The 14,045-nt window shown below is 49.0% G+C and overlaps 4 protein-coding genes across 4 annotated transcripts; 2 read left to right on the top strand and 2 right to left on the bottom strand.

Moving 5' to 3' along the window:
• Window positions 1–575: 575 nt before the first annotated feature.
• TrAFT101_010182 (uncharacterized protein) lies at window positions 576–3,766 on the top strand. The gene is made up of 2 exons (XM_024904470.2): window positions 576–3,119; window positions 3,203–3,766. The coding sequence occupies exons 1-2, from the start codon at window positions 1,325–1,327 to the stop codon at window positions 3,508–3,510; spliced, it is 2,103 nt and encodes a 700-aa protein (XP_024755972.1). The 5' UTR covers window positions 576–1,324; the 3' UTR covers window positions 3,511–3,766.
• Window positions 3,462–6,170, bottom strand: ATG18 (autophagy protein). The gene is made up of 5 exons (XM_024908873.2): window positions 6,068–6,170; window positions 5,560–5,966; window positions 5,317–5,471; window positions 4,151–5,259; window positions 3,462–4,058 (listed from the first exon to the last, which is right to left on the bottom strand). Exons 2-5 carry the CDS (start codon window positions 5,618–5,620, stop codon window positions 4,010–4,012), a joined length of 1,374 nt encoding a protein of 457 aa, XP_024755971.1. The 5' UTR covers window positions 5,621–5,966; window positions 6,068–6,170; the 3' UTR covers window positions 3,462–4,009.
• An 809-nt stretch (window positions 6,171–6,979) lies between these two features.
• KGD1 (2-oxoglutarate dehydrogenase E1 component) lies at window positions 6,980–11,638 on the top strand. The gene is made up of 2 exons (XM_024907037.2): window positions 6,980–9,843; window positions 9,920–11,638. Exons 1-2 carry the CDS (start codon window positions 7,281–7,283, stop codon window positions 10,462–10,464), a joined length of 3,108 nt encoding a protein of 1,035 aa, XP_024755970.1. The 5' UTR covers window positions 6,980–7,280; the 3' UTR covers window positions 10,465–11,638.
• TrAFT101_010179 (uncharacterized protein) lies at window positions 10,673–13,716 on the bottom strand. Its single transcript, XM_066128868.1, has 4 exons — window positions 13,604–13,716; window positions 13,460–13,546; window positions 13,297–13,398; window positions 10,673–13,228 (listed from the first exon to the last, which is right to left on the bottom strand). The coding sequence occupies exons 1-4, from the start codon at window positions 13,678–13,680 to the stop codon at window positions 10,759–10,761; spliced, it is 2,736 nt and encodes a 911-aa protein (XP_065984993.1). The 5' UTR covers window positions 13,681–13,716; the 3' UTR covers window positions 10,673–10,758.
• Between the last annotated feature and the right edge of the window lie 329 nt (window positions 13,717–14,045).

Below are 14,045 nucleotides of genomic sequence, written 5' to 3'. Positions count from 1 at the left end.
CGCTGAGTTTCTGAGCCAAAAAAAAACAAAAAAAACGACGATACACTAAGAAGTCGTATGAAGAAAGTCAAAATTCCCTCTTGAGCAGATGTGGTCCGTGCACTGAGTGAATGTTTATCTACGCCTACGCCCTCATCTTCCTCAAAACACGCCCATTGTGGCGCTGAATTCGGACCTCAGAAGCCGCTGCAGCTGGCCTTGCGCACCGTTGTTGATGAGGAGATCCCAACGACATATCAATCTACTAGTAACATGAGCTGCCTATACAGAAAATATAGCTCTCAAGAATCACATAGAGAGTTCAAAGTATTGATAGTGAGGCCCCAGCAGCCTTGCATGCAGTGTTAAAAATAGAGCCGCGGTTGTATTGGTTTTGACTACCGACATATTATAGCCTGCCAGTGCTGCGCACTGTACTTGCATAAGGGCGTATCACAACTAAGATTTAGGCGTGAAACTAGCTCTCACGCACCTCTATCTCATTCATATAAATAAGACACCTCTTTATAAGTATGTTAGCGGTATGTATCAAATAATTATTATTTATAAAAAATAGAATAAAATAAGCCACGAATCATTTCTCTTCTGCGTCTCTTGTTATTGCAAAGTAGCACTCTGGATGTTACTTTTAATTGAATTTCCCTTGTTAGTGCGGTCTTCCTTGCTTGGTAGGTGGCGACTCGGCTGCGCCCAATAGGATCTCGCTTGTTGCATCACCGTCTCGCTCATCTCATCAGGCGGACCGTCTAAGGAGCTGATCATCGAAAAGTCTCTGCTTGCGCGACCAATCGTCCTACTAAGCGGGCACAGTATGGTGCAACGGCCCCTTCGTACAGTTTGCTTGCGACATTGGCAATTCGCTACTTGACCTCTACAAAGCATCGTCCCTCCCGCGTTGTTGCACGAGCCTGGCCATTTCTCGCAGACCCCTCCCCCGCTGTCTCGCTATAAAAATCGCAACCAACCTCCTACTTGTTGCGCGCAAGACCCCGTGCCTCGTTAGATACCTCGCCCACCTTCTAATCCGCCATCTCCCCAGCCTTGCGCGTTGCCTGAATCATTTGCTACTGTTTGTGTGCGGCGACCGAGCTTCTGCTTAGGGTACGTAGCTAGCCGGGTGCACCTTGACACTGTCTCTACTGCCAGCCCGCCATTTTCCCAAAACGTTAGTCGCGGAGCACTTGTGACTTCACAAGGCGACGACACCGACACGAGCGCTGGGCCAGGCCGGCCCTTGACGCTTCCAAGACAAAATGCCAGCGCTGCTCCTCCACCATCCTCTCACCATCGCCTTGCACTGAAGCCCCGGTTGCCGAATCCAGCGATGGCTACAATTGCCGTCCCGAGACCCGCTCTATCTCCCAAGAACTCGTCGCAGCGCGGAAGCACTCCAGTCAATTCAGCCTCTCCACTCCAAACGCTCGGATTGGCGTCATCCCCACAATTAGCTGCGTCCGTCTCTCTCAAGAACCCTGTCTCCTTGTATGCCGCCGGCCAGGCTATACTCGACGACGCGGATGACACGGGCTCATGCGAGTATACGCTTTCCTCCTCTCCAAGCCATGCTCCAGCGCTGCCACAAGCCTCCCTGCTCTGCTCTCCCGATAGCTATGTGCGGGTCGACAGCGAGGATGCTTCTATATATGAGATAGATGCTGCTAGTGTGGCAGCAGCATTGGATTATGCATCCCAGCAGTTACTCCCTCCCCCTTCGCAGGTCTTTCCTTGGCTGCATGGCTTACACCCTGAAAACCAAACTCAAAGGACCTACTTCGATGGCCATCAGTGCGTTATCGGAAGCACGCCAAACTGTCTTCGAGCGATTACTCTTGTCAAGGCGGATGGCAATCTCAGCCTCGCGCGGCTGAAAGGTGCCATTGCCCCGGGCGAGTTTATGCGGCCTGGAGCAACACCTGAATTCATCGATGCAGACCCCCTGAGCGGATTGTCTGTCCGTAACTTTCACATCCAGCCTGCCAAGGTTGCTGCGACCTCTGACATTATCATATATGGCCTGAACCCTGATGAGACTCGAAGGGTTGCGTGGAAAGTTGCCGTTGCTCAGAAACGATGGCGAGAAAAACAGCATGCAGAGGCCAAGAATCTGCCCACGTATAACACTTTCGTCTGCACAAGTCCGTTTTCTGCCTTTGAAGAAAACCATAGGAATCTGGTATCTATCGATGCATCTGGCAATTCGACCGGTCAAGTTTTGGACTTGATACAGCAAGAGCGTCAAGAGATGCGAAACATGACAGAAACCTCTGAAATATGCCACAACGTCTACTTGGGCCCTAGCCCAGACCCTGGTGGCATTGAAGAGCAGCATTTTGACGTTCTCATCGAATGCAGTGATACGGGTCGACTGGACCCAAAGGCCATACAGTTCATTGCTGAGCATCCTCACTCGTCCCTGCCATCCTCTATTTGCTTTCCCTCTTCCGGAAGTATTATGCCCCCAACTTGGTCCCAGAGGGAGGCTGACGGAATTATCGATACTTGTAAATGGATATATCACATTGCCCATAACATTGTACCGGAATCCAGTGACGCACATCAAAATGCCACGTCCCAGGAGGAGGAGTCTGCCGTTGCAGGCGCCCGGAAAGTACTTATTCACTGTCCTGACGGATATACAGAATCTACATTGCTTGCTATCGCCTATTTCAGCTATAGCACTGGCTCATCTATACCGGATGCTTGGCTGGAACTTCACACGACAAAACGTCGCAATTTCTTTGCTTATCCCTCTGATGTATCGCTTTTATCCGCCATAGGGCCTCGCTTGCTGTGTGAATCTCCGGTGTCTTCAGGGAAAAGTCTAGAAGACATCACGAGTTATATAAGAGCTGAACCGCAATGGTTTTCAGATCTGGATGGTTCACTCCCTAGCAGAATCTTGGATTACCTGTACCTGGGTAATCTTGTTCATGCGAACAATCCAGATCTCTTGAGGCGCCTCAATATCCGTCAAATACTAAGCATTGGAGAATCTGCTTCATGGACGGACGAAGATCGAGCGAATTGGGGCTCGGATAATATGTGCTTTGTTGAAGGGATTCAGGATAATGGTATTGATCCATTGACTAAGGAGTTTGGGAGATGCCTTGAATTTATTGGTAAGATTCACTGACGTCTTTCTTCTTTTCGTTTGCTTTTCATCATGCAGAAACATAGTTCTCATAGCTGACTGATGATACAGATCAAGGAATACAGAAAGGCACGGCAACGTTGGTTCATTGCCGTGTCGGAGTTTCCAGGAGCGCCACCATCTGCATAGCGGAAGTCATGCGAACTCTCAATCTCTCCTTTCCGCGCGCTTACTGCTTTGTCAGGGCTCGTCGTCTCAACGTCATCATTCAGCCTCATTTACTGTTTGCATATGAGCTTTTACGCTGGGAGGAATTCCTTCGACAGGAAGGTGGCTCCACGGAACCGTACAAGAGGGAAATGGAGTGGGGGGAGATTGCCAGAGAAATCGCTCTCATGAACCGTCCTTATTCCAGATAATTGTATTTGTTTTGCTGTGTTTGAGAAAGCTGTTTTGTTTTACCGCAAGGTATGGATTTTTCTGTATGGAGCGAACAATTTTGGCTTATGTTTGGGGCTTTGCGCACTCGGAACTTATTTGTCTCTACTTCTACCTCAAACCTGAACCCGAGGATTTTCTCGAGCGTCCGAGTTTGGTTTATATAGCGTACTTTATCACTCAGGATTATAATGGGAATTGCTTGAGCTCTCCGTTCTTAACTTTTTTTCATCCAAGCAAAAAGAAAATGATTTTGGTCCAAAAATTGGCGTATTAGTGACGTCTGAAGTACTATTAAACGAGGTGATGCTATTCCAGGACGACACTGAAGCTGGCATCGAAGACGGGGTGTTGCATTAGTACACAAATGAAATAAAAAGCCACAAAAATGAGGCCGTTTCTGAAATACCGGTTACGCCAGTCCCAAAAATTGTTTCGGGGGTATAAGATTGGGGAGTTTGCTACGTTAATGCCAATATATTAGCCTGTGTAGGCTGAAGGGTCACTTTTGCTATCTCCTTCAAGAACTCTGTATTGTGAAGATGGATGAGTTAGCAGTTGTCTTTATGCAAATCAAAGTTTTTTTTTTTAAAAAAAAAAAAAGGGGGGGGGGCCTCTTACGAGAATTGTTTAACCAGGTAACCTTCTCCGCCATGCTCCATATCGATATTATAGACGTAAAAACCTCCGTCACTTGTCACCACCATAACCTGGGGGCTGCTGCTGCTCATCGCAACTACGCTGCGAAGTGGATTGGAGCCTTGCCCCGGTAGACGAGCTCCAGCACCGAGCCCGGTAGTTTTGGGAATTTTGATGTAAGCGAAATCTCGCAGCGGTTCCCACATCTCAGTAACTGATTGTGGGAGATATGAGCCAACCACGCCAGCAACACCTCGACCCATAATTTGGGATGAGCGTCGTAGCATACTGCTGAAAGAGCCGCTTTGCTTGCGATTTACCGGCTGAGCACTGGAATCCGGCGTAGTGCCATTACCTGCGGGCTCTGCGGTTTCACTCTTTGGAGATTCTGTTGCACTATTACTTGGCGAATCCGCCCCATCGTGACTTCGTCCTCGAGACCACCGATCTTGTCTTGGAGAACCCAGAGCCTCGATTGGGGCACCAGCTGGAGTGGTATGGCCTGGAGGAGAGCTGAGACGAAATATATGTACAGTGTCTGATGCAGAGGAAACGCATAGTAGTGTCGAACTGAGATTAAACGACATGCTATAAATTGTAGACGGATATGTCCCACGGCGGAACTGATAGAGCTTCTGGCCCCGGGGCACCGAAAATATTCGAATGATAGTGCCGGTCTCACTTGCAGTTGCCAGCATCGTTCCTTCGCTGTTGAGACTGATGCAAGATAACGGCGAGCGATGAGCTTCCACAACATTAACAGCCTTGAGCGTCAATGTATCGAACATGAGAACTTCTCCAGACGTGGGGGCAACGTATGCGGACTGCGGCGGAGCGTGGGAGGGTCGCCTATTGTCTGACTCTTCCCTCGGTTTAGGGAGCGGATATGCGATGTAACAATTCTCGGAGGACGCCGACAGGGCGCATATGGCAGACGGGTTCGGCGAGGTAGGGATGGTGTAGAGGAGGCTCATGTTGCTTATGTCGTATAAATAAATCTCTTCTTCGAGCACAACGGCTAATCGCTTGCGATTCAGTCGTACGGCCAATACGGCGGATGGGAAGGTCAGTTCGCATATGACCGAAGCTCTCTGCAGTTGCAGTGATGAGCAACAAGCCAATGTGGTTAGTTACTGCCAGGCACCCACCTTGGTGTTTTGTATAATAAGATGGCGGGGAGAGAGAATCAGGGCGACCAAAGACGTCGAAAACAACATTTCGATAATCGCAATGTTTCCGTCATCGCTGCTGAATATACGCGAGAACGGGTCCGTGTGATAGATGCCGAAGCCTTTGGAGGTGCCTGGAAACAACAACAGATGGGAGAGTATGTCAGTCTCTGTATGCCAGATGAAGAGGGCAGCGCTCGGCAGCTGGGTCGAGTTATTTACCAACAGCAAGGCAGCTATGGTCTTGGTTAAAGGTGATGAAGTTAAGCGTTGGGGTTGCCATGGTTATTGCCAGGCGGGAGGTCTGAAACTGAGGTTACTCGATACAGGCCACTCGCGCTGGATATGACGTCGATGGAGCTCCAAAATGTCGCGCCAATAGAAACGAAGTGGGAATATGCGCATAGACGTAGGGGACGTATAGCTAAACGCGATGGCAATGCGGGCGGAGGGCGACGGCGTGTTTATGGTCGACAGGGATATGATGTTGGATATCCAAGATGCGACATTGAATGTAGCACGTCGAAACTGCAGAAGAGGAGGAGTAGGCTTGTGTCGAGCTCGCTGAGCTGTGGCCTAGTGGACGCCTTGTCTCCAGCCCACTGCGGGCACTACTGGGTTGGTACGTTCTATCAGATACAGCGCCAGCAAGTTAGCAAGGGTTCCTACTATGTACTGCGGAGAGTGGGCAAGAAAATAGGGACCGCAAAATGAACAAGTGCGTATAAACCTGTAACATGAACACCCGTTACAACTGATCAGCTATCCCTTGATATTGTATGGGCATAATCTTGATGTATATGTTCGAAGTTCTTCCATTGCCTGTTTTTTTCTTTTGTCCCCCGCTTGAATGTATGATAGCCAGTACGGAAAGGGCTTTTCATTTCGTTTAAAAAAAAAAACCCCCTCTAAATTTATTTAACTAGGTAGACGCTGCTCTACAGCATTACTGGAATTTTTTTATGTATAGCTACTAGGTATTCACATACTGTATTACTTCTTCACTCACCGACACCTACTAGAGGTATCTAGGTACTGATATAGAGCCAGCTATGTACCTGTTACAATTAGTACGCGGTAGTTGGCACGAAGTACATACAGCAGGGAATACTGTAGTGGCATCTTAGTAAGCCCCGTGCATAGGGACACCAAAACCGAAATGCTGTCCCAGGCTGCCTGAGCATATCGAGATCCAGGGCATACAGGACTCGTAGGATACGTCTACGATATAAGTTGGAGGCCGGAAATACAATACTACTAGATACCGTCCTAGTTTCCGATTTCCGATTCTTTTTGATTTCTGTTTCTTGTTCCCCTTTTTCCTCTTCCTCTTCTTTTCTTCTTCTTTTCCCCTGTCCCTTCTTTTTTTTATTTTTTAAAAACTAGTGGCTGGCGAGACCTGTTTGCTGTCCAGTGACTCAACGGCTTGTTTGTTACTGTATACTAACTACTATGCGCTGCACGAGGACAGCCCCATTACCTAATATAGCCGTGCCGGGCTCCTTGCCGTGGACATTCTATTGGAAGCGCCGCTGAAATGGAGGGGCAGGTGCAGTGCAAAGTCCAAGCTGCTAGCATTAGGGGGCGCTGGATCCGGAACGCCCGACCCCCCTTGTGGCTCCCTCCCTGTCAGGCTGGCAAAGTCCCGGTAACCCGCCCTATTCTCGTGTAACCTAGGCTATCAGCTGGGTAAAGAGCGGTATTATTTTGCCAAGTCCCGCTGCCGTCATAGTTTTTTTTACGGAGGGCATGACCACGCTGCGACAGCCCGAAATCCCCAATTCATTTCTCCTTCTCCAAGCAAATTCTGCTGTCTCCCATCATCTCGACTTACTCCGCCGCTCATTTTGCGACTACACGTCCAATTGGGTCTGATGCCTGCCCAAAGATAGTCCTTTTTTTTTGTTCTTCTTTGGACTCCTACGATCTCATAGCTGTTCACCATGTGGAGAAATTCTCTGCTGAGGGGTGTCCAGAGCGCCCGCCTGGCATCGAGGACGACGAGGCTTGCTGCTGTCCGCAAGCCTCTGCCCTTGACCACCAGGCGACTGTACGCCGCGACCACCGCTCCCAATGCCACCTATTCGGCCCCCGACCCGAGTGACAACTTCCTCTCTGGAAGCACTGCCAACTACATTGATGAAATGTACATGCAGTGGAAACAGGATCCCAAGAGCGTCCACGTATCATGGCAGGTCTACTTCAAGAACATGGAGAGCGGCGACATGCCCATCTCCCAGGCCTTCCAGCCTCCCCCGAACCTCGTTCCCAACATGACTGGCGGCGTCCCTCGCCTGTCCGGTGGCCTCACCCTTGAGGATGGCTCCGACGTCACAAACCACCTGAAAGTCCAGCTGTTGGTGCGCGCATTTCAAGCCCGCGGTCACCACAAGGCCAATATTGATCCTCTCGGCATCCGCAACACCTCTGCCGGCTTTGGTAACATCAAGCCTAAGGAATTGACGCTCGAACACTATGGCTTCACCGAAAAGGATCTCGACACCGAATACACTCTTGGCCCTGGCATCCTGCCCAGATTTAAACGGGACGGTCGTGATAAGATGACTCTCCGTGAGATCATCGCCGCCTGCGAAAAGATCTACTCCGGCTCTTATGGTGTTGAATTTATTCACATCCCTGATCGCGAGAAGTGTGACTGGCTGCGCGAGCGCCTCGAGGTCCCCCAACCATTCAAGTACTCCATCGATGAGAAGCGCCGCGTCCTGGATCGATTGATTTGGAGCTCTAGCTTCGAATCTTTCCTTGCGACTAAATACCCTAACGACAAGCGATTTGGTCTTGAGGGCTGCGAGACCCTTGTTCCCGGTATGAAGGCTCTTATCGATCGCAGTGTCGATTACGGTGTCAAGGATATCGTCATCGGCATGCCTCACCGTGGTAGACTGAACGTTTTGAGCAACGTCGTCCGAAAGCCAAACGAATCAATCTTCAGCGAGTTTGCTGGAACTCTGACTGCTGGAGACGAAGGCTCCGGCGACGTCAAGTATCATCTGGGTATGAACTTCGAGCGACCCACTCCTTCTGGCAAGCGGGTGCAGCTCTCACTTGTTGCCAACCCCTCCCACTTGGAAGCCGAAGATCCTGTTGTCCTGGGCAAGACCCGTGCCATTCAGCACTACAACAATGATGAGAAGGACCACAAGACCGCCATGAGCGTCTTGTTGCATGGAGACGCTGCTTTTGCCGCTCAAGGTGTTGTGTATGAATGTCTTGGATTCCACTCGCTGCCCGCCTTCTCCACCGGAGGCACCATTCACCTCGTTGTTAACAACCAGATCGGTTTCACCACCGATCCTCGTTTCGCACGCTCAACAGCCTACTGCACGGATATTGCTAAGGCTATCGACGCTCCGGTTTTCCACGTCAATGCTGACGACGTCGAAGCCGTCAACTTTGTCTGCCAGTTGGCTGCTGATTGGCGAGCTGAGTTCCAGCACGATGTGGTTATTGACTTAATCTGCTACCGCAAGCACGGCCACAACGAGACAGACCAGCCTTCATTTACCCAGCCTCTCATGTATAAGCGCATTCAGGAGAAGGTCCCTCAAATCGACGTCTACGTCAACAAGTTGCTACAGGAAGGTACCTTCACGAAAGAAGACATTGAGGAACACAAGCAGTGGGTTTGGGGTATGCTTGAAGAGAGCTTTTCTAAGTCTAAGGACTACCAGCCTACGTCTAAGGAGTGGACTACATCGGCTTGGAACGGCTTCAAGTCGCCCAAGGAGCTCGCTACGGAAATCCTTCCCCATAACGATACCAGCGTTGACAAGGCGACATTGAACCATATCGGTGAAATTATTGGATCTGCCCCAGAGGGCTTCCAGATCCACCGCAACCTGAAGCGAATCCTGAACAACCGAACAAAGACCGTCACTGAGGGCACCAACATTGACTTCCCCACCGCTGAAGCTCTTGCGTTCGGCACTCTCGTTACGGAGGGCTACCATGTGAGAGTCTCCGGTCAAGATGTTGAGCGTGGTACTTTCTCACAGCGCCATGCTGTTTTCCACGACCAAGAGACCGAAGAGACGTACACTCCTCTGCAGCACATTAGCAAGGATCAAGGAAAGTTTGTCATCTCCAACTCGTCTCTTAGCGAATTCGGAGCCTTGGGTTTCGAGTATGGCTACTCATTGTCATCGCCCAATGCGCTTGTGATGTGGGAGGCCCAGTTTGGTGACTTTGCCAACAACGCTCAATGCATCATTGATCAGTTTATTGCGTCTGGAGAAGTCAAGTGGATGCAAAGGACCGGCTTGATCATGTCTCTGCCTCACGGATATGACGGCCAGGGCCCAGAGCACTCTTCTGGTCGTCTGGAGCGTTACCTGCAGCTGTGCAATGAAGATCCTCGCGTTTTCCCATCCGAGGATAAGCTTCCCCGCCAGCACCAGGATTGCAACATGCAGATCGTCTACATGACCACCCCTGCTAACCTGTTCCACGTTCTGCGTCGACAAATGCACCGCCAGTTCAGAAAACGTAAGTTGTCCGTGATGATTTGTTCATTTAAACTGTACTATTACTTGATGGATGATCAACTAACACTGTTATAAAGCCCTCATCATCTTCTTCTCCAAGTCATTGCTTCGTCACCCTCTTTCAAGATCAAACATTGAGGATTTCACTGGCCCCAACGCTGGGTTCCAGTGGATTATCCCCGATCCTGAGCACCAGACTGGGGCTATCAAGGCTCCTGAAGAGATTGACCGAGTCATTCTTTGCACAGGTCAGGTTTGGGCCAGTCTGCACAAGCACCGCGCTGATAACAAGATTGACAACGTCGCCTTGACCCGTATCGAGCAGCTGAATCCCTTCCCTTGGCAGCAGCTGAAGGAGAACCTAGACATGTATCCTAATGCCAAGACTATTGTTTGGGCACAGGAAGAGCCTCTCAATGCCGGAGCCTGGAGCTTCACACAGCCGCGAATTGAGACTCTGCTGAACCAGACCCAATACCACGACCGCAAGCACGTTATGTATGCTGGCCGTAACCCCTCTGCCTCTGTGGCAACTGGTTTGAAGAACACACACAAGCAGGAAGAGCAGGAGCTCTTGGAGATGGCATTCACTGTCACCCAGGACAAGCTTAAGGGCGAGTAAACGAAGGCTGTAGGAAGAAATAGACTGGGCGCTTTGGGAAGGGTTATGATACGAGTACGGCTGTTTGGCCGCGCTGCATAAATCCGACTTGGGGTTCGTCAAATTGTGTGGCTAGATCCGCGTCATACTAGAACTGGGCGCTCTCTTTCCCCGCAGCATGCTGAAAGGCTTCGATAGAATGAAGCGATATGCTTATTAGTGTAATAATACGCTTGTTGAATATATGTTACGTCGCATATCCCCCTACATGTTCATATGCTTTTAATCATGTATTTCTTCTCTTTATTATTTGCATTAAGCCCTAAGAGCCTGTGCCCACTCATGCAATTTATCAATAACAACAGGCGCAAAAGCCGTTAATGTATCCTCAATTACTCTTTCAAAGTAAAGAATCGCTTCTTCTTCTCCCATCTCAAGATGAAACCTCTCTCTAACTTTCAGCACAGCTTTGTCTGGTTCTAGCCTAATATCCGGAATGTTGGCGTGAATCATGAGACTAAACAAGTTGAGAATCAGGTTTGACGATTTTCGTAACGCAGTATAGGCTAAAAAGCAATATTGCTTGAACTGTCGGTAATGTTCTGACTGTACTCCGCCCATGCAGTCTACCATCTCCTTGGAGAGTTTCATGACAGGGGCGAATGGTTTAGGATCCCGACCAAGGATGTAACCAAAATCAGCATGGAAGAAATGGCCGTCTGGTGCTAGCAAAAGGTTGTCAAGATGCCGGTCGCCAACTCCAAGAATATAGGTGATTACACAGTATCCTGCACAGGATCTAACATATGTATCAAGCGTGTCTTGACGCACGCCAAGGGGTTGTCGGTCGTCTGGATTGTGATGTTTGAGATAAGCCAAGGCTGGGTTATTCTTGAATTTGCTGACAATACTGGACAGGCTTTGCGACTGGACAAATTGAGAGGCACCCGCTGTAGTACTTGTTGCAAGGATTTTATAGGGTGATAGTTTGAGATCAAGGTTTTCCTTCTGAAGTAGCTGGTCCATCAGGGTAATAATTTGAATGACTAGTTGATCTTGTCTTAAGTCATCACCGAGCTTGAAGATTATAGGATACTGACTTCCTGTTGTAGTTCTGAACGTGCATTTTATTGGATTCAGCGAGGATTTGAAGACTGTGACTTGATCTGGTATAATACCGGTGATTTTGATGGAAGGATCAAGTGGCATTGCCAGTGGTGGATCAATGCTGATGAGTTCATTCTTTGGATCTCCAAAAAACGTTTTGACTCGGTCTGTTTTTTTGGCGATTGATTCGCTTGATAGCTTGATGTCATTTGCAATCCTTGACAAGATGGCAAGGAGCTCAGCCTGCCTCAGGAGGGTCTTCCGAAACTCGTTGCCTTCTGGCTGCTTGATTAGCTCTGTCATGAATTCATATGCCACTTTTCGATATATTTCTCGATTGCGAACATCTTGCTCAGGGCTATAGTCGTCGCACTCAACCATGAGATACCAATGGAAATAGTTTCCTAGCATGAAATTCGCCGCAGCGCGTTGAATCAGGAATTGTGCCAGCGGTGAATCTTGAATGTTTTCTTCGTTCGAGTCAACGGACATGTGCTCATATTTAAGTGCTTGTACAAGCTGAAGCAAGTACAGCAGTAGCTCATGATCATCAGCCTTTCGCAATCGATTGACGGCATATGATCGAACAGTGGGGTTATCGAAAGATGGCCCTAGCATGCCAAGTGCATCATCCACATCGATTTCGGTCCAGCGACTCAAAACTTGAATTGCTTGCTTCAATTCGCTCTGATCATTCCAATTGACTGACTTGACAAACTTCGCCAAACCTCGCTTATCCTTGGTTAGATGATATCTAAATTTCCAGACAAGGTCTGCCTCTTCTGGCGTTAAAATATGTGTTGGCGGATAGGACATGATGACATTCAGTTCATCTCGGACTTTTGCGTTTGGTTTTAAATCTCTATCGAGGATGCCATGTCGGTGAGAACTTCGGAAAAGGCGGCGGTGTTTCGCTTCAGCCGGGTTATCCCTTTGACCTACTTCAGGGTCATAGATCATTACAAGGCGTGACCCAATATCGGCTGAGCTCTCGCCAATGGCGTTGATTCCAGGACCAAAATGAACTTCGGGTTGCCTTTGAGCTGCCATTTGCGAAGCAGATAAAGGCTGTAGAGCCGATATTGGGGGAGGATCATACTCGTGATCTGCAAAGACAACTGGAAAATCAAATCGCGGCAGCTCCACGTTCAGAACGCACGTATAAGGATCAGGCGTGTCGCCATGGTGGTTTGGAATATCGGTCGTCTTTTCGAGGTCATTTTTATTCGCAGTGCGATCCTGCTGGCGTAATTTCGTTGATAGCTTGGCGGCATGCAGCCCCTTCTTCTCAAACCCTCTAAACACCATCTGGTCAAGCCAATCTACTCGCGGAATCTCGCCCATTTCGTGCTTCTTAAACAGACTCTCCATTCTCTCTAGCTCTTCCGCATAGCTAGCCAGCTGTGGCACTCCTTTGCCATTGCTTCCGACGATGGCGGGCGTGGTCGTATCGTCGGTCCCATCTGCGTGCTTATGTCTATGAATGTAACACTTCTGGCGACCCCTTATGATTTGGTTATCGTCGCCAAACAAGGAAAGAGTAGTGCCTCCGAAAGGAGTAGCATGAGAGACATCATTTATGCCTTGATCTGGCGAAAGATCCCATATAGTGATGGCCAGACGGGAGTTAACCGGGATGGACTTGTATGAAATAGGTAACCGCAACCACTCGTTCCATCTGAGGGATTAGATTGTGCGGTTAGTTTTATACATGTTATCTTCTACAGTTGTTGACGATACACATGCCTTCGCTCCAGACGAGGAGATTTGTATGATGTCTGGATCGGCACCGTCAAGGCCTTGGATCCAGCCCAGACCTGCACTGTAACGTAGAGTTCGGGGGAAGGGCTGTGTCTCCAGACATTAGAAATCTATATTCCCTATCGCTGCGCATCATCGCACGGCGCACCTAGTATTTGAGCCAATGTGGCGGACGTTCGGTTTGTCGAGGAGTGTCGAATACCTGGCAGGACGCTCGTCTCCATCTATGCCAATGCTGAGGGGGGCGGTTAGCTAGGTCACCAACGTCCAAGCTCAGGAGGAAGTATCTGACATTCGAATGCTAACTGGGGACTCGATATCCCTAGAGGCTGCGAACGAAAACGGATCTATCCGGCCATATTCAGTCATCGTGCCTCACATATCTTGTCCGGCCTGCAGAGTGACATGGATGATGTCAAGGTGCCCTGATAATTCGTAGCTCATAGCCGCGCAGAAGATATATATAGCTCACGCGGTGGGGCAAATCCACTTGACCGATCTAGCGATCCAAGCAAAGTGGGAAGCTTAAAACGTACAAGGCGGGAAAAAGGTATCGATGCATCAACTTGACAAATTGTTTAAGAAAAGCCCAATGAATATTATTGACTGTACTTATACTGATTTGAGTTAAAGGTAGATGTATGTAAAAATATCTTTCAAATATGCCACGATACACAATATAAAATACAAATCTCATGCAGATGGTGTATTTGCAGTACCTACTAAAGTATCTG

This window comes from Trichoderma asperellum, chromosome 6 (genome assembly GCF_020647865.1).
Source record: "Trichoderma asperellum chromosome 6, complete sequence".
NCBI classification, from domain to species: Eukaryota; Fungi; Ascomycota; class Sordariomycetes; order Hypocreales; family Hypocreaceae; genus Trichoderma; species Trichoderma asperellum.
Note: the sequence above shows the minus strand (reverse complement) of the source record. Positions and strands in the feature narration are given on the sequence as shown.